Source organism: Amblyomma mixtum, chromosome 3 (genome assembly GCF_055824585.1).
Source record: "Amblyomma mixtum isolate Tamu chromosome 3, ASM5582458v1, whole genome shotgun sequence".
In the NCBI taxonomy this organism is placed as follows: Eukaryota; Metazoa; Arthropoda; class Arachnida; order Ixodida; family Ixodidae; genus Amblyomma; species Amblyomma mixtum.
The window spans coordinates 347,552,519-347,576,846 of record NC_143014.1 but is presented as its reverse complement, the minus strand read 5'-3'; the positions used below and the strand labels follow the sequence as shown (position 1 = coordinate 347,576,846).

The 24,328-nt window shown below is 45.0% G+C and overlaps 2 protein-coding genes across 2 annotated transcripts in view; one reads left to right on the top strand and one right to left on the bottom strand.

The window, feature by feature from the left end:
* The window catches only part of LOC149356276 (uncharacterized), a 110,852-nt gene that overhangs the window by 40,273 nt on the left and 46,251 nt on the right, over positions 1-24,328 (top strand). The window lies entirely within an intron of this gene.
* The window catches only part of LOC149356277 (uncharacterized), a 32,486-nt gene continuing 15,785 nt past the window's right edge, over positions 7,628-24,328 (bottom strand). The window contains exons 4-7 of the mRNA XM_089575361.1: positions 23,480-23,594; positions 19,728-19,810; positions 9,325-9,535; positions 7,628-7,743 (exon numbers count right to left, since the gene is read on the bottom strand). Of these exons, the coding sequence (XP_089431487.1) occupies positions 7,628-7,743; positions 9,325-9,535; positions 19,728-19,810; positions 23,480-23,594 (525 nt within the window). The remainder of the gene's footprint in view (positions 7,744-9,324; positions 9,536-19,727; positions 19,811-23,479; positions 23,595-24,328) is intronic.

Below are 24,328 nucleotides of genomic sequence, written 5' to 3'. Positions count from 1 at the left end.
GGTTTGCCGTTGAGAAACCAGATTATCGCCATTGACCTTGATATTAACTTGATATGTGCGTACAGCGCAGATGCGATTAAAACAAATTTTTCCGTGGTACGCCCGATCGAACAACCGAGGTAGAACTGCAACAAAGAAAGGGAGGGGGGGGGATTAGGCAGCAAGGGGGAGTGGCCCTGAAGTGCTTTTCGGAAGCAACCATGAGCGGCGAAAGCATTGCACTGTTCGCACTATAGTGAACTAGAATACTGACCTAGTTCACTATTCTAGAGAATACTAGAATAGTGAACTAGAGTATTCTAGTACACTATAGTTCGCACCCTTTTTCAAAGCTTATTCCGGGCGATGCCTACCTGCCAAGCTCTTCGTGTCATGTCACCAATGGCTGACGCTACGAGACTGTCGCGCTGAACCTGCTGGAATATATGAAACATGATGCGAGAGCTTACAGCTTTCCCAGGAAAAAAGATAACAATCTGTTCATTCCTGACTTTCACGTCTGCCTTAAAAGGTATCTCCTTGAGTTGCTTAAAGGGGTGGAGACACCAAATTTTGAAGCTATAAAAAGCCTGCTATGGGATTCCTATGTATGCAAGGGCACTCACAGCCAGGTGTTGGACGCAACAAACGTTTCAAAAATATTTTAATTCGGTTCCAAAGATTACCTAAATGCTCACTCTCACGATCTAGACCCCATCGCTAGCGCCATCAACGCTGACGTCACAAGGGGGTAAACAAATTAAAGTTTTAGTGACGTCATACCAAAATACAGTGACGTATGATGAGCGGGGCACAGCCGCGTGAGCGCAGTCGACGCACCAGCGAGCCGCATTTGCTGCTAACCGCCACTCGCTCGGTTTGCGGCGCGCCGTTGCGAACAGCGTCGCAGCGTCCGATTGCAGCTCGTCGCCTGCGTCCGGCCTGCTAGATGTCAACGGCGAGCCGCTCGCGACAAACGCAACGACGGGAAGCGGCAGCCAATGCGAGCCCGGAGAGCGGCAGCGTCATGATGAAATAGGGCGCACTCCTTGGAGCCGGGCGGCCTGCGCCAGTCTTCGTGCCGACCACCGGCATCCGAAGAACTCGACAGTATTGTTTGTTCACGTTCATAGCAAACCCTGGGATATATGAATATCAAAAATGCATCGTTTCTGACGATCGTTGGCAAATACCGAGTTCCTGATAGAAGTGATGACTGCGATGCAAGCAAATTTCATCCCATATCGGTTTTGTGCTGCTGCTACCTGGTGCGGTTCGCCTGCCGTCTGCTAGCTCTGTTGCTGAAGACGTCGTGGAAATCGAACATATCTTTTATTGTGGGACGAGTTCACAGTAAAGGGGTGCCGAGCGGAGCACGTTTCTGAGCGCTGGCCAGTCCCGAAGCGCCCTCAGCTGCGGAGTCGGTCGTGAAAGCAGCTCAGGCCTAGCGACGACTAGGGCAGTCTGGGACCAGCGCGCAGGTCGTCGCCCGGCGTTGCCGCAGGCAGTGTCGTTGCCGAAAGATCCACTTTCAGTACAGTCATGCTGTCGTATCTCGAATCTAGGAAGCATCCTTACTGGTAGCATGGCTGTTTTGTGCGGACGTGAAGTACGCCGTGCCTGCCAGTCGGTCGGCCAGCCTGGATACCGTCTGCCGACGTCATAAAAGCGAGCTAAGGAGTGTTCTTGACGTAAATAATAAACCATGGTACAAGAAATGTGAAAAAAGTGTCATTTTTGAGGATCGCTGACCAATACTGAGCTGCTGGTAGAGGTAACAACGGTGATATGAGCAATTTTCTTGCCAGAACCGCCTCGCAGCTGCCGCTGGCCCGACGTTGGGGTCCGGCTCGCCTGGCGCCCGCTAGCTCCGCTGCCGAAAGCGTCGAGGAGATTGACCATACTATTATTTTATTGCGAGATGATGCTGTTGACACTAAAGCTATTTGTGAAAAGTATTCCTTTTATTATAGCGCAGGCGACTACCGAAGCGCCGGCCGCTTGCGAAACAGGCTATAGGCCTAGCGACGACCTCGGCAGCCAGCCAGGCAGCAGCAGAGCTCGTCGCCCGGAGCGCCCGCGAGCGGTGCCGTTGCCGAAAGCTCCCAACATAAGCAGGCATGCTTTGTCGCTGCTCGAGTATAGCTGGCAGTTCTGATAACAAGGCGATTTTGTCTTTTCTTGTGATATTTGTACACCAACCCAAGCAGCGCTCAGGTACTGCTGCACGGCGGCGAAGTGTGACACCGGTTGTGGGCGCAGCGCAGTGATGCTTACTGGCATTTTCCAAAGTGCTTCGCATCCTCACGCGAACCCGCGAAGGCGATATTAGCGTGCGATAAAAAAAAAGTTGATGTCCTCACTCATTGGATTCAGATCCGTCAGAATCCGAGCTGCTGGTACTAGACATGCTGTTGTTTTTTTTTCATGCGCTGGTCAGCACGTGTGTGAGAAAGCAGACGATGCAGCAGTAGGTGCGTCACAACTTTTGTGGACCCACGTGACCAAGCGAAGTAGTTGATCTTCCCCCTCTGTGACGTCACTGTCCAACTCGGCGTTCCGAAACCGAAACCGAAAATCGTTCACCTAAAAATGCGATAATAAATTATTCACTGTGAATATATGAATCTCTGAGTGTGTATCATGCTTCCTGGAGCCATAAGAAACGTTTGAAACTAAGAACGCCCGAACCACAAATTTGGTGTCTCCACCCCTTTAAGTATTGAACGCTGAGAAGAGGCCTAGTTTCTGTGACAACCTATGTTCGCGTATACCTGCATGCTTATTGCGTATAATTCCAAACACTTTAAACCACAATTCTCCGAAGTTTCAGTTTACTCTGTGCAGTAGATATTTTTTAGAACGAATTTTTTTCGTCTCGTGCGAGCTGCTTGCTGGTCTGGCAACCTCTGATCGCTGACGTCACAAGGGCATACCCCATAGAGTTTCTTACTATTACTAGAGTGTACTCTACTATTACCTAGAGGGAAAGCTGGCGGCGCTGCACTTCAGCCACCATGGACGCCCAAAGCATCATGGGGCGGTGAGCTACTTGTTGCGGCACAGTCGTAATTTTTTGGGAACATGGAGTGGCACTACTAAGACGTTTCATTCCGAAAACGCTGTTCGTGTGTGCGCAGGCGACTTTCGCGCGAACGCAGTGGGCAAAACCCACAGTAGTGAAAACGCGACGACACACGACGCCAATAAAAGGTTTCACTTTTCCGAAATGCCATTAAAAAGCCTCTTATAGTATTTAAGCAACATCTTTTTTGAAAACATATTTACTTTTAAAACTGCGCCTGTTAATTACGAAATATTAGTTTTTATAGTGTTCACTACTTGGCCAATAGGAGAGCGAGTCGTCTCTTATTTTCGGCAAACTTTGCACTTAAATGCTTTTCTGCTCGTTTATTGCAATCATTAGACAAGATATTGAATGTTAGGGCGTTTGTAGTTATCAAACAGCTTTATTTTTTTATTATTTTTTGGCCAAAAGTTGCAGTTCCGCAACAAGTAGCTCACCGCCCCATGATGCTTTGAGCGCCCATGGTGGCTGAAGTGGTCTCGAGGGGTCGCCATGCAAACTCCCATAGACGGGCTGCCAGCTTTCCCTCTAGGTAATAGTAAGAAACTCTATGGCATACCCGCTCCGTGTCATCTGCTGCGCGCTGTTCACTGCGTTGAGGTGCTTGCTGGCACATTGTGGAGGGCGGTTGCTAGAAAAGTTTTTAGCTTAGCGAAGGAAAATGCATTTTCCGTGTTTTCTTCTCGGAAGCCTTCAGCTCAGTGCGCGAGCTTGGTGATCCTTGGGAAAGCGGACTTGCTTGTGGCGCCTGTTTTCTGATCATTGAGGAAACAGAAATCGGTGCACCCCTGCTTTATCGTTTACACTTAGAAGCAGTGAAGTGCTGTGTGAAAAACGGCACGTGCCACGCATGCCTTCGCCGATGTGTGCCGTGAACGGCGTGGCGATCTGTCGCAGGCTGTTCTTGTCCGCTATTCGTGGCTCGGATGCCAATAGAGTAAGCTTGCGGCACGAAAGGAGCAGAGAAAAGTGCCAAATGCGACTGCCTCCCAGCTGCTTATGTGTGTGTAAATCAAACATACATTTCTTTCGACTCGTGGAACCCTTTTGCAGAATCTAGCCGCTGCAGCCAACACACGACTCGAATGTTTCACTGCCCGCAATGACGAATAGTCGCCACCACCTAAATGAGTGTTTAAAGATAATAGTGCATCATTTAGCATCTACTCTGGCGCTAAGTCCACCAGGTATACGACTGCGATTACTGCAGCCCCATGCTGAAGTTACTGATGGTTTGCTTGACATGACGCAAGATGGGCTCTTCATATCTTAAATGTTATCTACTCTTGCTTAGGAAATGTAGTTTGACTCGTTTACACACTACGATAACACTGTAATAAGAGCCGATATGCGCCTGCTTGGGGGACGCTTCGCGTACGTGCTTATAATTGTATGGCCCCAGTCCTTGATTTTAAATAGTTTTACTTGAAAATATGTTTGGACACCACTTGCATTAATGAAAACAGCCAAATTTGTTGTCCACAGTCGACGCCAACGACTGCTGCCGGCTGCCGACCTTCAACACACATGTTCTGCAGACCAGGTCACATCGGTACTTCCTCCTTACTGTACGGGCGTCTTGCGATGTCAGCAGTCGTCGCTTTGAAGTCACTGTAGCCAAAACGACGCTCGGCGGCTATTCGAATGCGCTAAAAGCTGTGAATTCACCCTCCACGATAGCCGAAATCGCACACGTACACGAAGTCCCGCGGTCTCGCTAGGCCTACAAATGGGGCAATTGGCCGGCGGTCTGCTGTCCACCGAAATTTAAGAATTTGGCAAAAGTTCACCGAAGCCCACTCTTTACACTAATACGCGGTCGCTGGTCGTGCTGGCGATCGTTGGCGGTTCCAGCGTGACATACTGGTGCGTCAGCAACGGAATCTGCATACCCACCAGCCAACCGAGCGCTGATAGACGTCGCATCGGCCTTATTCACTCATATATGAGGGACGGCTGCTACTGCGATCGCCCCCGAAAGTACAGGGGACAAGAGATCTCGCTGCCCGCAATGCATCAACGATAGCAGACGACGTAACGCCGTGTTCAATATGGCGGTCGCTGCCGGTGGGAGGAGTTTCCTGGTCTGAGTTTCGATCGCATTTTTTCGAATATACAGTGCGTCCTGGGCACCCAAACTTTCAAAATTGAATCAGAGGCTCTTGTATTAACTGCTGAAGTACAAAACTGCAATATAAAGAACGGCCCTGTCGTGGCCCCTTTAAGACTCGCGTGCACCATACGCACACAAATCTGTCCTCGCCACGAAATGAAACTCCTCCTCCTACACGCTGCCTAAGCACGACGAAGGAAAGCACTTTTTGATGTCCGGCTTCAGCGTAGAACTCTTCTACCTTGTATACAATACGCCGAAGGCGGTAGCGGTATTGACTTGAGAAAAAGCCTAGTCAGCCCAGACTCGCACTCGGCACGCCCGGACACGCAAGTACGACCAGCAGCTAAAATTGCATGTGTTCCAAACGGACGACGGCCTGTTAATGCGATGCGCAGGATCGAGTTATCTGCAATTCACCCAATCGAGAGTAGCCGACGGATACGGCCATTCTCGCACTGATGCCAGCCTTTCATTCCAAGCACCACTGCCGTGTTGCTTTCGTTTTGTTCGAGGTCATAATTTCACCAATACTAGTCAGCCATTGAAGCCTTCGTTTACTTTTGCCTGTCTCTGCGCCGTATGAGAACTTTATCGTTGAAGTAATGTACTTTACTGAAGATACTGGCTGTGGCGCTTGCATTGGCAATGCCCGCACTCCGCATTACTGTTAATTTTGGGTACAGCATTATAGTTTTTGGTGTCTCATTGTTTTTGGCATCCAGTCTCGAGTGCAGGCATACGTGATCATTGTTTGGTGTATTATTCTATATAAAAAGCAGTTCAAGCTTCGATCGAAAAGGTATTGAAAATGTTTGTATGTTTAAATTATTTGTGGGATGGGGTGATCTAGATAGAATTTCCTTTGCGTAAAAATATTTAGTTCTCCGATAGAACCCTGAAAGTAAAGTCGTTTGAGGTGTTTACATGTACTGTTCGCTTGACTTCGTTTGCGGGCATATGCTAACTCACCCTCTCAATTGCAAGGAGCAGTTTCTTTAGCATCATGTACTTTGGGTCCTTCCGGGCAAGCAGTATCCTGGGCCAAATTACGAGTCTCTCAATATCGCACTCAAATTTGAGAGCGTGACTTCAAAGTGATCACGGCCGGTCTCGATGCGCGCGCTCTCTCGCTCAGAGAGCGCGCGCGTTAAGACGGGCCGTGAAATGATGACACCGTGAAATGCCTACCGCTGAATCAACCAATTAGCAGTAAGGTTGCAGTGGCTATAGTAGCAGGGCTCCGCCCCTGAAGCATTTATTTGCACAATAAGGGACCGTGGGCTAACGTTTCGCTGTAAACACGCCGTGAATAAAATGAATACTGTTTCATTTTGCTACAGACTGTTTCAAACTCACCAGCATGAAGCAAAACAAGAAGCGTCCTCAGTTTTGCAATTGTTTGCTCTTCAGTCACTTTCGCGGCCGCGAGAGTATGCTGACGCTTGAAAAGCAACGACTAGGTGGAGCAAGCTGCCGCCGAATTCAAAGAATTCAGCCTTATCCATCCATTGTGAGCACTGCAGCCAGAAAAAAAATGCTGAATCCATGGCCATCCTCAATTTTTTTCCTCCATGGCTGTCCTGCTTTTTTTACACATTGTCTAGCATCAAGGTACTCTGCGGACGTCTTCAGTGAGCGGAAAAATCTGAAGGCAGTGATTGCTACGGCTCTGCCGAGATCAATTTGCAAGGAGCGCTCGGCTCGAAAACCGACGGAGGCAACTTTAAGGCGAGTTCACACTGGCGAATCGCAAATGTCGCGCGACTGATTTTGGCCAATTAGTTATGGTTTCCGAAGCACTTGTAACGCGGGGAGGGAGCGTAACAAATCTGTTTAAACCTGTCACGCGACCTCCACGACTTGCCAGTGTGAACCTGTCTAACCCTTAAAAAAAATCGGTGTGTTTTGTGATCGTTTTGTGGACTTCCATCAACACAGCCAATAACATGCCAACAAAATGGCCATGCACCTTATTGTTGACCACCTATTGAATCATGTTGAGTTCAGAACTTGTAGTCCTTTTGTCGATGTACGGAGAGAAGCAATCCTGCTGGAAGGTCCTATGCAAATGCAGTTTGTGGCACAACTGCATGTACAGTCTTTGTCAGAAGCTTAGAGCCCAGGGGGTTCACTTCCAAGCTTTATATTGGGACTCCAGGAGCATTCATGGAAGTACTACCTATTGCAGGAGCTAGTACCAGAAATCTCATGTCCAGGAAATTTGGAGCGCTAGAGATCCATTAAGAATGACACAGTGTGGCTCAAAAGAAAACCCCTGGGCTCCAAACTTTTGACAAAGGCTGTACTTCAAGATGTTCAGGAAGAAAATTTTAAGATCTGTTTTATTTGTAACACATCATAAAACATCACAGGTGTTCGGACTAGAAACGAAAAAAAAAATTAAACATTCAAAAAAAAAATAAAACCCAACAATTAGTTATGCCTCAGCAGGTGACTGTTGCTGACTGTTGCTGTTGGCGACTGAGGCGTGCCAGGAAGCTTGCTAGGCTGCTCTTTATTTCGGCCACACTGGCATCTCGAAACTTGCTGCATGTAAATCCTGAAAACAAATACAGCAAACTGATGTCGAATATATAAAAAAATCTTGTGCCAAGGCACTTGATGTGTTGTATAACTCTCACATTTCTGCAACAATCATGTGTGCCTTAGCCAATTCGACTCTTGAAACTTCCCTTCCTTGTCCGTACAGTAACTCTTGTTTGCTCCTTAAACCTATAACCAATGATATAATGAATGCAGCCACCCCTTTCAATTGTGCAATGAGAAGCTATTGCTTACAAGGGCAAATATAAATGTTACTTCAGGCAGCCTTAGCAGATATGTCACAATAGTGGGTGCAGTTACATTTCTGTATGCGTACATGACATCTGTAAAATAAAGGCATAGAGCACCAGTTTTGCTTCAACATGCATGACATTCCTCATTCTTTCCTATTCTTGTCTCTTTTTTTTTACATACCATTTGGTGAGGTCTACTATATGCTTTTTGTCAGGTGTGTGCAAATATCAGAAAATCCTGCAGAGGCAAATGGTGTATTTTCGAAATTATTTGAACGGATCGAAGGAGTTATGAACTTTAAAACACTTTTTGAATAGTTGGCATAATGTTCGAATAAGGCTCGCCATGGTATATTTCTTCAACAACTATTCAAAAAATGGCTCACACTGATGCTGCATGCCATCCTGTGGTGATCAGTATCGGTGGAATGAAGGATCTAGTGCCACAACACGGTCCATTTATGTGGCAGCATTCGTAATGCTCATACCTGGCCTCTAAAACTGTACAACGCGGCAATGATTAGGCAAGTTTAGCAGCCTCAGAGGCCATGGTTCATTTATATGCTTTCACCTCTCTCATACCCTTAGGCGTGGCTCTAGTTTATTCTCTATCGTTATCAAAACGAAAATAACTGTTGTGTATGCATAACTTGATGTTCAGATTTAACAATGAATTCACGTTGCGGCCCATATTAGTGGAGATCAGTGTTGTGTATTTTAACAGCTATAGCTTTAATTCCACAAGTTCGCATAGTACAGCAGCACTGCTTTGGCACATAAGTGTTTAACACTATTCTTCCATTTGTGCGATTATTCGCAAAAGTAGAAAATACTGGCACAAATATTCGATTCATATTCGACTCTGTAGGGCAGCTACAGTACTCATATTCAATTTTAAAAAAGTACTGTCTGTACACCTCTATCTCCTTCGCATTCTTGTTTTGTTTGAAAAAAAGCTCAGTGAATTCAACCTAGGATAATGAATTTTTTAGCTCTCGGCAACAGTTCTAAATTTGACATGAGCAGTTTAGATTTGTGAACAGTATTTTAGATGTCTGCCTAAATAAATATGCCCCGCCGCGGTGGCTCAGTGGTTGCGGCGCTCGGCTGCTGGCCCGAAAGGCGCGGGTTCGATCCCGGTCGCGGCGGCTGAATTTCTTGAAGGCGAAATTCTAGAGGCTCGTGTGCTGTGCGATGTCAGTGCATGTTAAAGAACCCCAGGTGGTCAAAATTTCCGGAGCCCTTCACTACGGCGTCCCTCATAGCCTAGGTCGCTTTGGGACGTTAAACCCCAATAAACCAACCAACCAACCTACATAAATATATGTCTGTAAAAGGCTTACCAATAACTGCCCAGACCTTTGCCTGGTCCAATGGCTTGCACCTGGTCTGCGTACGACTGCTTCGCCGTCCAAACAGGGAGCAGCCTTGCAGCTCCTCGGGGGAAAATAAATGGCGGAATAGTGTCCGAGCGAACTTTCCAGGCCCGCTTTTAGAATTCTCGAGGAGCTCCAAGACTGACTTCTCAATTAATGTGCCACCCCCAATATCAACCTGCAAAGACATAATGCATGTTTCACATTTGTAACAAAAGCTCTCGAAAGACAGCGAAGAGAAGGAAGTTTTATAGAAGGCCTTGTTACAGTGACCATACAGAAACTGCTACCTAATGAAACATGCTCCTGCTTTGTGTTTGTGCTATGACAGACAGTATAATAATTTATTTACAATAGTGCTAGTCTCAATATGACACCGTAAGAGGTGGCAATCAGTACATTACAAAGTCCAAAACTATAGACAAATTACAAGATGAACAGAATAGGTGGTTCGTCATTACATTCACCTTTCTTTCTCAGAACACGAAAAGCTTCAGCTGTGTCGCACGTCATCTGGCCTTAATGTTGGACAAAATGAAAGCATGCTCAACATGGTGCCAGATGAAATAATAGTGCAGGTAAAGATAATCACTGATGTGCTCTATTAGTCTGGTATAAGCAGTGTCTGCTAGGTCTGATACAAGTCATAGAGCAGTGCACGGGCCACATTCTGGGGCCTGAGCCTGAGACTCAAAGCCCGAGCCCAGCCCAGGCCAACAGCTTCAAGCCTGGGCCTAGCCCAAGCTTTCCAAGCTCTCAGTGAGGGCTGGCCTGGCTTGGGCACATTTTCACAGCAGCCGAAAAGGTAACTGTTCATCACCAAGTACAAGTAGCCTCCTTCTACACATGTAAAAACAAAACTGGCCAGCAAAGACTCTCAAATTACAGTACCACTTGAAACAAACCAGTTTGGTGTATGCACAAGAAGGAAGAGAAGGTCTGCTAACCCACTCAGCTTTTCAGACAGTGATCTTGTCTGAACAGCCCCGAAGGGAAATCCCCCTGAACACTACCTGCTACGCTTCACACATTTGACTTTATCCCACTAAAGTAAGTAGCAATGAGTAGTTTTTTCCTCAGGCAGAGCCATTGTTATTTCATTCGTGTCACTGCTAGGATGCAAGTGTTCTTTGCACTCGAACAATGAAGCAGAAGCCATATACAGACTGTGTTCAAGCTTGGGCCTGAATGATAGGGGCACCACCGAAAGCTGCATAGTGGCAGCCCTCTGAACTGTAGGCTGGCCATTAGTCGCAGCTGCCAGCTGCCTCTTCAGGCATCCCGTACACCTAAATTTGTGAAAAAATCATGTGCAAGGGACTCGCTCTGCAAGAGAGTGGTCATATGGCAGCTATTACAGCTTGCAGGGATGAAATCCTGTCCATGCACGCTAAGTGCTTGCCACAGACGAGCACCACGGAGCCTTGTTAAGGGGGACAGTGGTCTTTGAAACCAAAAAAATGACAAATTATCTTGTAAAAATGACATTTGTGGAATCTACAGCTATATTATTCTTCAACTCTGCCAATTTTTTCCTTCAGGATGTCACTATTTTGACCATAATATTAAGTTAAGATCATCGTGCCAGCTAAATTTGTGCATGAGCAGATAATGTAATGGCATAAAAATTTTGGACACCTGGCTATCTTAGTATGTCGATATCTCAACATCTGGGCAGAGAGAAATGTCATATTGTGTGCTAAGGAAAGCTGAAAGCACACGATGTGCAATATTCAAAGCAAAATCGTTCAATCGGGCCTCAAAAATTTACAATTTTGCAAAGTTTATCGATGCATGATATTCACACCGTGAATGTTGATATTACAAGTGCTGTAGAATTACTAATGAGAGTAAGATGGAAAAATAGCCTTCATTATTGCACTCTTTACTCACCGTACTATGTAGCCATGGATTAAATATTTTTATTGAGCCGTTCTTTTTGCACTGCCATACTAACAAATGAGCAATTAAAATTGGCTTAGGAACTATCTAATTTATGAATGTGTTAATTCCAGAGTTGAAACCGGTATAAAAAAATGCATCAGGTGACAATTTTATTAGGACTTTACTAGAAATAAGGAAAATCTGTCCAAGACCAGTGTCCCCCCCTTAAGGCAAGAAGCTGGTTATAGCAGCCGGCTTGCATTTTTACTGCAGACGGGTGTCAAGAAGTGCTTACCCAAATATTTCTCATTTGGTTAGCATGTTAACTACTGGAAGATAGAATATTTTTTTCTTGAGGCGGTTGCATGGGACTTGCAACTATTTATGTAGATGCAGGCCTATGAAAAGCCAGTAATTTGGAAAACAAATGTACTTAAGATTCATAACTGATATTACTGCCGATACTTGCTGTTGATAATTTCTTATTTGTTGCTGAAGTGCAAGCTTAGCTTTCCTGTGAGCCACTTGGTCATCATGAAGGAAAGTTGAAAGATTATGATTATTTGAGCAGAAGCAAAGCTTGTGTCCTGTGTAGCTTGCTAACTGCAAATAACGTGAAGAGCTACATATCCAAATTCTTTCCAGTAGAGCAATTTGTCGCTGGTGAATAAAATTATCAGTCGATAATAAGCCCGCAATAGAACCTGACGAAAAAGTTTCCTTTTATTTGTTTAGGTGCTCCCCTCCTGCATGTCGTGCATGTACTAAGTGTTCTCTCGTTAGAAGAACAAAGAGGACATACACTTTTTTAAGTGAAAGCTTCACTACGGGACCTTGGGCTTCAATCACGGACCTTGTAAATTTGACCTTCAGCTGAGTTAGAAGCCAAACCATGAAAAAGAGGAAAAGAAATTCAATCAATATTCATGACTGGGAGTCGAACCCCTGCGGCTGCGTGAACGGATCTTCTTTAAATGCTGCTCAGCAAGACCACTAGGCTATCGCTGCAGCCCACATGCCTCATGTTAAACTGCACCACACTCTCGCGCTGTGCATTGGAGAGCATCATCTTCATCAACTTCAATCTGCTTCGTCCTGCAGCACTGTCCACCGCGGTGCCTCAGTGGTTATGGCGCTCGGCTGCTGACCCGAAAGACGCGGGTTAGATCCCGGCCGTGGTGGTCGAATTTCGATGAAGGTGAAATTCCAGAGGCCCGTGTACTGAGTGATGTCGGTGCATGTTAAAGATCCCCAGGTGGTCGAAATTTCCGGAGCCCTTCACTACACTGTCCCTCATAGCCTGAGTTGCTTCAGACGTTTAACCCCTATAAACCATAAACCGTACTTTGGCACTGCCTGCTCACCATAGTCTTCTACGTAGCACAAATTCGTGCTTTCGCTCAGATTCAAATGTAGTAAACATTCTCTGTAGTTTTTTTCAGGGCACACAAGTGAGATGTGAAACACTCATCACAGAAAATGCGACCAACTGACCAGAGTAGACCATTTTTTTTCTTTCAATGTTAGCATTCAAAAGGCATGTACAGCTTCTCACACTGTTAACTAGCGTGTGTGGGGGCCCCGTTCTTTGTGCCCCTGCACCTTAGGGTGGATCAAACTTGCGGAAAGTCCCCGCAGGGAGGCGTCTGCAGCATGCAGACGTTGGTGAGTGGCGACACCACGGGGTATCCCGAGCATCCGCAGGGACATCCCCGCAGGGGGATGATGGTGAACAATGCGTCACCACGGACCCGAGCATCCGCGCTTAACCGTGCGTGGCATCGCCGTGTCCGGGGAAAAGGGGATCCTGGTGGTTGAGCCGATGCCGAGCGTTTGGACCTTTAAGGCCCCTCGGCGGAGGCAACACACCACTTTGGCCCCAGCTTCCTGTAGACGGCACCTCCGGCCTGACCCGACCGGGGGAAATCGGCAGTTGCCTTTTCCTATCCTCCCCTCTATCTTTCACTTTCCTATCTTTTTCTTACAACTCTCCTGTCTCCTCCTCTTTTCTTCGTTTTTTCCTCTTTTTCATGGCGGCGAGGGTTAACTGTGTGTGACCAACTACCCTGAGTTGAGTCATATTAGGTTATAGTTAAGGTGTACAGCTGGCGTGGGCAGGACTTGCGGGCAAGTTCCTGTCGCGTCCCCTTGTTGGGCTCCATGGTGGGTGGCTGGCACCGTGGCTGAACAATACACGTATCTTATGGCCCCCCCTCCCAACAAAATGATCGCCCTCCAAAGAGAGTGCGGACCGATGTGACAACCCAGTTCCTCCAGAAATCCAAAGAAATTTTCCCGAAATTCCATGTTGTGCACTGTGAAGAGACAGAAATAACTGCCAGAACAATATCCCCATTCTTGGTTGAAAAAAGCCTGACCGATGCCTTGGGCATGGGATACAAGCTGAAGAAAATGCCTAGTGGTGACCTTCAGCTAGAGCTTAAAGACAGTACCCAACATTCAAAACTATCCACCATAACGTCAATCGGGGAAACCCCAGTGTCAAAAACTGCATATCGATCCCTAAACACAGTGCGGGGTGTAATCTCTGAAGCCGACTTCCTCAAACTAACTGAACAAGAAATGCTGGAAGGTCTCAAGGACCAAAATGTCATCAATGTCTACCGCATAAAAATCAGGAAAGACAACAAGGAAATGCCAACCAAGCACCTAGTCCTCACTTTCAACTCAAGCACACTCCCAGAATCAATAGAGGTTGGCTATCTAAAAATAAACGTCCGCCACTACATCCCAAACCCGCGACGGTGTTACAACTGCCAGCGATACGGTCATGGCTCACAGAGCTGCCGTGGCCGCAAAACATGCGCGAAATGCGCCTCACATGAACACATCTCAGAGAACTGCGAAGCAGCACCGTACTGCGCCAACTGTGAAGGAAATCACGCCACTTACTCAAGGTCTTGTCCAACATGGAAAACCGAAAAAGAAGTAATCACTCTCAAAACAAAGGAAAACATTTCGTTCAGAGAAGCACGTCAACGGCTTTCACATACCATAGGCACATTCTCCTTCAATGCAAAATCAACATTCGCCGATGTGGTGCAACGGGGTGGGGCACCACACCGGCCTTTGGCACCTGCCCAGGCCACATGCAGTGAGCCTGCGGCAGGGCCATCTGCGCCCCCGGCAGACGCGGCGAAAGCTGCTCTGCCATTTCTTGAAAAGGGCTTGCCCGCCCGCGAGTCGGCAGCCCCAAAGACTTCCCCCAGTCGGGGGAGGTCTGCATCTCGCACAGCCGCGGCTTCTTCGCGGCACTCCAGCGCCTCCCGTGAGGCAATGGACACATCCCCCAGCACATCCACAATGCAGGGGTGGCACAGCTCACTTGAGCGTGCCAAAAAACCAAAAACTCATATCACAGGCCCCAGTAAACCGGGAGCCTAGGTCATTGTCCTTTTTTCCCCCAAAGTAGAAAAAATGGCATTCCTAATTCATTGGAACTGCCGAGGTCTATTGAATAATTACAGCGATGTAAAGGACCTCTTAAACTCATTCTCTCCTGTAGCTCTCTGCTTACAAGAAACAAACTTAGGACCTCAACATAAGAATATCTTGAAAAAATATGAAGTCTTCCGCTGTGATAGAGAGCACTCAAGTCGGCTCTCGGGAGGTGTCGCTATTATTGTACAGAGTGGTGTTGAGACTCACGAAGCCAAACTTAAAACTAGATTTGAAGCTGTTGCAGTCACTATTGTACATTTCAAAACAATAACAATATGTTCTATATACCTCGAACCACACCCAACAGTCACAATACACGATCTCGAAGCACTTTTAAAACAGTTACCAGAGCCATACCTTGTTGTTGGAGATTTTAATGCCCATTCTGGTTTTTGGGGAAGTGAAGAAACAGATACTAGAGGTCATATTCTAGAAGATTTTATTCTGTCCAACAATATCTGCCTTCTCAATACAGGAAAACCCACATACTGCTCTCCAAGATCTGGAAAAATGAGCTGCATAGACCTTTCTTTTAGTTCACCGTCTGTTTTTATCGATTTTAAATGGGATGTCCTGAATAACCCCTTCGGAAGTGATCACCTTCCCGTGGTAATTAACTTATCATCACCACCATCAATCATCCCAACTAAACCACATCATTGGAAGCTACACGCAGCTAACTGGGAGCTATTTCAAGAAAGGGCCTCTCTTGACTAACTATTTACAGATAATCTCAGTATTGATGAACTTAACGAAGCGTTTACATCTTCTATAATTGCTGCGGCACGTCTTGCTATCCCTCAGTCCTCAGGAGTGGTTCGACCGCGCCACAAAGAGTGGTTTAACAAAGAGTGTAGAGATGCCAAAAAAAAGCAGAATAAAGCCTGGGGAGTGTTTCGCAGATACTCAACGCACGAGAACCTTATTAATTTTAAAAAGGCAAGAGCAAATGCACGGCGTATCCGTCGAAATGCTGAGAAAGCGTCCTGGAAAAACTACATAACATCCATAAACAGTTCAATTACATCGAAGAAAATGTGGGAGCAAGTACATAAATTAAATGGCAATTTTTCTCCTTTCACGGTTCCTTTCCTTACAGCCCCAGATAAACAAACAAGTTTACAGGAGCAAGCAAACATCCTAGGCGAATATTTCTCAACAGTTTCTAGTTCTGCACACTACACCGAATCATTTTTAAAATATAAAAACACAGCTGAAAAAAACAGACTTCCAACAAGCGGTTGCACAAATGAACCATTCAATAGCTTAATTACAATCAAAGAAATAAACAGAGTTTTATCTGCTGGCAAGCAGACTGCTCCCAGCCCTGATGAAATACATTACCAAATGCTGGCACATCTTTCCCAACCTTCTGTTGAAGCCCTTCTGAAATTTTTTAACAAAATTTGGACGCTAGGAAAAATTCCAGAAGCTTGGAAGAAAGCCATAATAGTACCGCTCCTGAAACCGGGAAAACAGCCTACATCCCCCTCTAGTTATAGACCAATAGCTCTTACCAGTTGCCTTGCCAAGTCTTTTGAAAGTATCCTGAATATCCGGTTAACCTTTGTGCTTGACTCTCGTGAACTCCTCGACATTCATCAGTGCGGTTATAGAAAGGCATGCTCAACAACAGAACATTTAGTTCGCCTAGAAAATACTGTCCGAGAAGCTTTCATACATAAACAGCACTGTCTTGCGGTCTACTTCGATCTCGAAAAGGCATAGATACAACTTGGAGGTTCGGGATACTCTGCGACCTTGCAGAACTAGGCATCCGCGGAAGAATGCTGAACTGCCTAAGTGATTTTCTATCCAACCGTTCCTTTCATGTACGCCTAGGTGCAACACTGTCAAAGAACTTTGTTCAGGAGAATGGGCTACCACAGGGGTGTGTTTTGAGTAAAACTCTCTTTGTCGTAAAAATGAATTCGTTAGCAAAAATCCCAAAATCAATAATGTACTCAGTTTATGTTGACGATCTTCAAATAGCCTGCACGTCAACAAACATACCAACATGCGAGAGACAAGTACAATTGGCAATAAATAAACTAGCGGCGTGGGCAGACAGAAACGGATTCCAGTTCTCTCCTCAGAAGACAGTGGCCTTAATGTTCTCTCTCAAACGAGGCCTACAAGCCGACCCACTCATACACCTGAACAATACACGCCTACCCGTAAAATATGAACACAAATTCCTAGGCGTAACCTTTGACAAAAAACTAACTTTCTTGCCTCATATAAATGCACTGAAAAAGAAAGCCTCTCGATCCCTTAACATACTCAAAGTATTGTCACGAAAACATTGGGGTGCCGACAGGACATGCCTTTTAAAAATTTACCGCTCTGTAGTACACTCTATCCTTGATTATGGATGTATAGTGTATGGGTCAGCGAGGCCATCATACCTTAAACAACTAGATCCAGTACACAACTTAGGTTTGCGTCTTTCCACCGGTGCATACAGGACGTCACCCATAAACAGTCTTTATGCAGAAACCAACGAACCATCACTTACAGACCGAAGAACCATGCTCACATGCTCGTACATTTTAAAAATCCGTTCGATGCCCAAACACCTATGTTACCCCATAGTCACAAAATGCCCATCAAGAACACTGTATAACAACAAGCCGCTAGCTATAAGACCACTCCTCCTGAGTTTTGAAGAGATGTGCCAAAACATCGGCGTTCTAGACACATTACCTGCCATTGCACCAAGACGAAATCCACTGCCTCCATGGTACAATTTTCCTGCAATCTGTGACCTCACTCTTACACACTTCCATAAAAAACAAACTCCACAACAACATATAATACAAGAATTCCTTGCACTGGCAGAAAAATACAATAGTTTTACGGATTTCTACACGGATGGATCAAAGACAGATGTTTACGTAGGAAGTGCAGTGGTACGAGGGAATTCGGAGAAAACAATAAGACTTCCACAGTGCACATCCATCTTCACTGCAGAAAGTTACGCAATCTGTATGGCCATAGAAAAAATAGTTAACGAGAACCTCCCAAACAGTATTATTTATACAGACTCCTTAAGTGTAATTACAGCTCTCCACTCTGGAAACGCTATCACTCCTATACTTGGTGGCATCATACACGACATAGTAACAGCCACAGCTCGAGGACAAAACATAAAACTCTGCTGGGTACCTAGTCATGTTGGAATAACAGGCAACGAGAGAGCAGATTTGTGTGCTGCTAAGGCTCGTGGAAAGGAAATTAAAAATAAGTATACCCTGTAATGACTGCACGAAATCAATAGAAAGAAAACTAAGGAAAAAGTGGCAGTCTGCTTGGAACAGTGAAGTAAAAAATAAACTGCACTTGGTAAAACCAGTTTTAGGTCGTGTGTCCACCAGGAACGTTTTAAAGAAGTCATCTTATGCCGTCTCCAAATAGGCCACACGCACCTTACACACAACTTTCTCCTTGCAAAAAAAGACAAACCTGTTTGCGAAGAATGCGGAGACGAACTTACGGTTAACCATATTTTAATCTTTGTGTTAAACTTGAAAAACAGAAAAAAGTACTTTAGTCAATTTTATAGAGAATGCATTCCTTTTCATCCAGCACTGCTCTTAGACGATAATGCCATTGTTAACATTCCTTCTATATTTAGCTTTTTAAAAGAAGCAGGCGTACTGGAAAAACTATAATTATTTAACCACTGGCTCACTCTATTGCATGATACACCTCAGCCACTTTCTCATTCATGTGAAGAAGGCTGAGGTTTTTATTTTATCGGTTGGGATCCTCGACATCCTTGGCAAGCCAAGGATGGCCGCTGAGGCTACCTGACCTTTTTAAAGCTTTTACCATTAACCATTGCTAGATCTCGTCTTCTCCGTTATTACTAGGTAGTTAAACTTTTTAGGCCCTTTACACCACTGATCACGTTCCTCATTTTTATTAAATCCCGCAGAAAACATTTTCCATACCTTGTGCTTGGCGCATGATGGCCTTAGCTGCCTATGTTCCATAAAACCCAACACAACACAAACTTGCGGAAAGGTCAGTATTAGGCAAGGACTCTATAAGAGCTCCTCGACTACATTTTCCTAGAGAATCTTGAGGTAGCACTACCCTGTATGTGAAAGGCACAAGTGAGACACTGGCCTGCCAGTTTCATGAGCAGGGAATATGGGTTTGACACAAGGCACTGTTAACCCTCGGGTACCTTGTGCACTTCAAGACCGGGCACCAGACCGCGCATAGTAGGAATGGGCACCCGGCATCATTTAGAAACTGCACTGACTGCACTTTAACCTCTTCAGGCACCATTTTATTCTTTATAATAAATTTTTAAGAAAAATATTTTAAATATTTTTGCACCTAAATGGTACTCAAGACAATTAGTTTTCCAGTGTACGATATTAGCAGGTAATTTTTTGTAGAGATGTCCAATATTTCATTCAGAATGTCATAAACAATGAAAATGATACCATCGAAATGCTGCTAATTATCAAATTAATGCAAGAATTGCAAAAATATTTTCCATTTAGGAGGTGTGCATTACACTTGAAATTATGAAAAAAAAATTGATGTTACTTTTGGCGGCAGATTATGCCTGCACAAAAATATCAAACAAGATATAAGATTCACTGTTTCGCAAAATATTGCTTATTGCATTTGCAACATGGCATAAGAAACCACGTTATTTGCAACATGCAGGATGCAAAACTTACCAGAAACAAGTTCAAAAATAGGTGCAGAACTCTCTCAGAAAAAGCTTAGTTCACTTTGTACATAATTGTGTACAAAGCCTGCTAAAGGGTTATTCACGTTTCTTTGGCAAGCAGTCACACATTTACAAGGCAAACAAAGTTATGACTGCAATTGGTGAGTGAACCTCGAATGTCATCACTGCCCTTGAAAATACTTATGGAGCTCTGCTGAGCTTCATCAAATCCAAATGCCATTTGATCAAAATCCAGTTGCAATGAGTGCCCAGCAGAAATATGACAATACCTACACACTGATGGTGACACCTGAACAAGCACACATACCTTATCAGATGGCCTGCAGGAATCTGGACCTTTTTCAAATTTGGCCATCATCTCTTTGAGCCTCTTCACCATCTTGCATGCATCTGCAATAAGCACAGAAATGAAATCATTGCAGAGTTAAAAAGTTCACACACGTTCAGCTCATTACGTTCACAGAGCTGAAACCTGCTGACCTAAAGTCAGAAGTGCAGACACAAATGGTGCTTGCATAAACTTGCAGGTACAGCTGCCGCATAAAATGATTTACCATGAATGACTGAAGAATGGTGTGAAATCTCCAGATGCTACACTGTGGTTTATGAAAATGCCAATAACGAGAATGGCAGGTCTTCCCCCCCCCCTCCTCAGTCTCATGGAATGTTCGTAGAATAATTATATTTTTACATATTTTTCGTCCAGCTGGTTACTGGTCATTGCGCTCATCTTTTTCCACTGCAGCTGTATGAAGCGATTCATGTGATACTAATTTAGTGTAATTTTTCAGTATGTGCACTTTACCTCGCTTAGCGTTACTCTGGTAGCGCAGTAGTATACAGTGAAAAAAAAAAGTCATTAAGAATTCCTTGTAACGAGTCAGTCAACAAATACGCGCTGAAAATAATTTGCAGTATACACAAATTTTCAATGTATATTTCTTTGTAACCAACTCTGATAAGGTCCTTTTTGGTTAACTAAAGTAAGGTATAATATTTGTCATTTAACTTCCCAAAGCAACAATGGCTATGAAGGATGCCATTTTCGATGGCTCGGGTAATTTCGACTCCCTGCGGTTCTTTAGTGTGCAATGGCAACCACCTTGCAGTTTGCCTCTGTCAAAACACGGACACAGCGGTCTGTGAAAAAAAAGTATATCCGATAGCTTTACTTCCATAAAAAAGCACAAAGTGCGTTCAGAATCCCGTCAAACAGAACAGTAGAATATGTTAGTGCTTAGCGCGCTTATTATCAATTTGATATTTTTAGCAGTAAAATGTATTAGTTTCAGGTACACAATTCCTCTCATTCCCTGGCATATATGCTGAATTTCCTGAAGCAATGACATCAAAGCTACGCATGTGGACAACATGAAGTACCTTGCGGCTGCATGAAGAGTTTGCACAGCTTACATCAAGGCAGCTGTGTTCAGCAGTAAGCATTACTAGCTGTCTGTTTGATTCGCCTGCAGCACATGAAATGTTTCTCACAGTGCTTCGTCATCGAGTTCAGGGTGTAACATGGTGCCCTCTGCATGACTCCTTTTGTTTAAGAGTGCAGATGTCATGCAGGCCCAGTTAAGAAAAAATTCCGGGAAACTGCAAAAAGACTCAAGTTACTCCCCTCATCATTGATAACTATGACCAAGTCTGCCAAGAAAATGGCTATGCTTGCATGACACCCCGACTAAATGCAAACAAATGTGTGCAGTATGCTGACACTTCAGTCATATTCATAAAAATTGCCAGTGTGTTTCAGGCCAGCTGCCATGCGATGCACATGCGCCCAGGCTGGTTGATGGAAACACTTCATTGCAATGTACTCTTTGAAAATTTCTCACACAGTTTTGGGATGTTGGCATCGGTTGATGAGGGTGACACAGACTGCTGCAATTTGTGGGCAACGGCAAAACTAGCAGACAGCCAGTCCTGCACCTAAGTTGCCAGAATCGGCACTCAAAAATATGGGACATACAAATTCAAGGGCTTCAAGGACCTGTAAGCACCCTGTATAATTCATCGTTTGGTCAAAGGCCAGTTTTAGTGTCCTAGTTACTGCTTTCTAACACGACAGCATTAAAGGCTGTTTACCAAAAAATCCGGTGTCTGCGTTGCGAGTGAAAAATTGCAGCCATGGCTCTGGCAGGTGGTAGCTGGTAGCTCACATGGCCAGACACTGATTGGACATATGAGGTGTGTTCAAAAAGTATCAAACCTTTGGTCGGCAGAAATACATTTATTTATTTGGAGGCACAAAACCTTAATCCCCTTCTCACGCACTTCTGCATGCACTTCTCCCAATGCTTCCTTCATTCTTGGGAACACTTCTGGAGCTAGTCTTTTGCAGTGGAGATCAGCCGGGCCATAGCATTCCCCATGATGTCTTCTCTTGACTCAAATCTGGTTCCTTTCAGCGGAACTTTCAGCTTCGGAAACGGCCAAAAGTCACACGGAGCCATGTCAAGGGAGTAGGGATCCTGACGAATGAATGGAATGTTGTTTGGCTAAGAAAGATGCGCAGAATGGGTGGGTGCATTGTCATGATGGAGCTGCCAAGATTGTACTGCCCACAGATCGGGTCGTTCAGGCCGCACAGCTTCACAGAGGCGACGAAGGACCTCCTCTGTGATGGTTCGACCTTGTGGCACGTACTCATGATGTACCACCCCACAAGAGTCGAAGAAAAAAACGGTCAACATGACTCACATTGCTGTGGACCTGCCGTGCTTTTTTTGGCCTCGGGGATGTCGGATGTTTGCACTGTGACTGTTGCATCTTGATTTCTGGGTCGTTTTCATCAACCCATGACTCATTGCCTGTGATCACGGTGTTCAGAAAGTTGGGATCACGGTTTTCATTGTCCACCTTGTCCTGCGCGATTTCCAGACGGCAATCCTTCTGCTCCTTTGTTAGCAGTTTCGGTACGAATTTTGCGGAAACTCTCCTCATGCCCAAATCTTCAGTCAAAATTGAATGCACCAATCCAGTGCTTACTCTTACCTCGTTCTGAAGTTCTCGGACTGTAATGCGATGGTCCTTCATGACCAAAGTCTGCACTTGCTGATTGACATTGTCATTCCGCCTTATTTGTCTACCTGAACGCAGTTCACTGTCCACTGATGTGCAGCCATCTTTGATGCGGTTGTACTACTCCTTTATCCATGAGCTGCTCATGGCATAATCTCCGAAAGCCTGTCAAATCTTGCTAATGGTTTCGGCTTGGGTATCACCAAGCTTCTGGCAAAATTTGATGCAATATCGTTGCTCATGTTGTTCCATCATTGTACAACTTACTGGAATCCAACGACCGTGCACTACATGATGTCCTCACTTATAGGCAGACTGCCAGTGACTGACGCTTTCTGTGAGCCGGAAAAATATCATGCATGCGAAATGAATGTCCCCTCGACATCTCCATTGAAGGAAGTCTCCCACACTTCGTTGGTTTAGGCGGGATAGATGAAGGCTCGATACTTTTTGAACGCACCTGGTAGGGTTGTGCGACGTCACGCGACCATGTGACATGGCTGATTTGGCAGGAGCTGCCAGCTCGTGCTCCTTACTTTAGATGAGAGGGTTGTGGGGTATTGAACCTTTCAGGACCCTTGCATTTGGAGTCGGACATGGTACCCCCTAGGCCACCCAGGCATGTTCGTACGACCTGGTTAAGCAGGGCTTCATATCTGTCTGGGGGTCCTTCACGTAATGTGGTAGCTTATGACTGTATGCTGAAGAGTATGTACATATGGAGCACATGTATGCAAACAAGGATCTGCAAGGGAAGCCCTGGACCAGAGCCGTTAATGTTTAAAGGCAGAGCTTAAGTATCCTTGGTATTCTGAAGAACTGCTTTCTGTATCAGAGAGAGAGAACTAAGAATGTGTTTTGATTATGAACTCGGAATGTTCTAAAAACCTTCACAGTTGCCCTTCAATAACAAGGGTACAGAGGCATGAGAGGTGTCATGGCAGAAATTTGTCTACACTTAAAATAGATTGAAAAAATTAAACACCTCATTCTAAGTCATTGAGGCAACATAGTGCACTGAAAACTATTTACCAACTGTAGCCTCTGCTGACTCCAGTTTCCTTTTCAGCACCTCATTCTCTGCAGTCAACTCTTCAATTTTCGCCTTGAGTTTAGGCATTTCCAGTGCCGCACTGCACCAGTGTTGCTGAAAATAGACAAAACATTAGGAACTCTTAGAAGTAACAAAAAAATTTCTGCATATGATGTCTGTAATTTGCACAATGCAAGTTTGATCACTTTCAAACTGCTTAAAGGTTGAAGGAAGTAGCTGAGAAAAAAATTGCTGCAAAGAAGCGAATTCAAACAGCTTTAAAAGAGGCATTCGAAATTACGGTTAACCATTTACCACTAGCAGATAACCAACCTCAGTTACAGGCACTAAACTAGCTTGTATGTTATATTTCTGCACCAGTGCCTCTCAGGTGCACCAGTGCCAGCAGGTGTTAGAGTATGCCGAGCACAGTACAAATTAAATGAAAACCAGTCATTGCACCTTCGTCACTGGGGACGTTTTGTCAAATATCTGCGGTATGATATGCACCTGTCGCTTCTAGCTTGTAGGAGTATGCCAAATGGCCAGCGCAGACCTCTTGAATATGATCACAAAAAACAGCAATAAAGATATTCTAGAGTAGCAGAACATTTTATCAGCATGAAAAAAAGGGTTTTATGGCATAAAATGAATTTCACACAATATGGTCTTCCAAATCCAGCGTATTTCACAAACTGCAGCCAAAATTTGCGTGTTGGGACCTTAAATTGTCATTAAAGAAAGAATGTGGTTTTTGGTTCGATTTTGAGAAAAGGAAGTGGCACAGTAATTGCTTAACAGTTTGGTGGACACCCAATCCACACCCTAAGGAAGGAAGTATGAGGGCT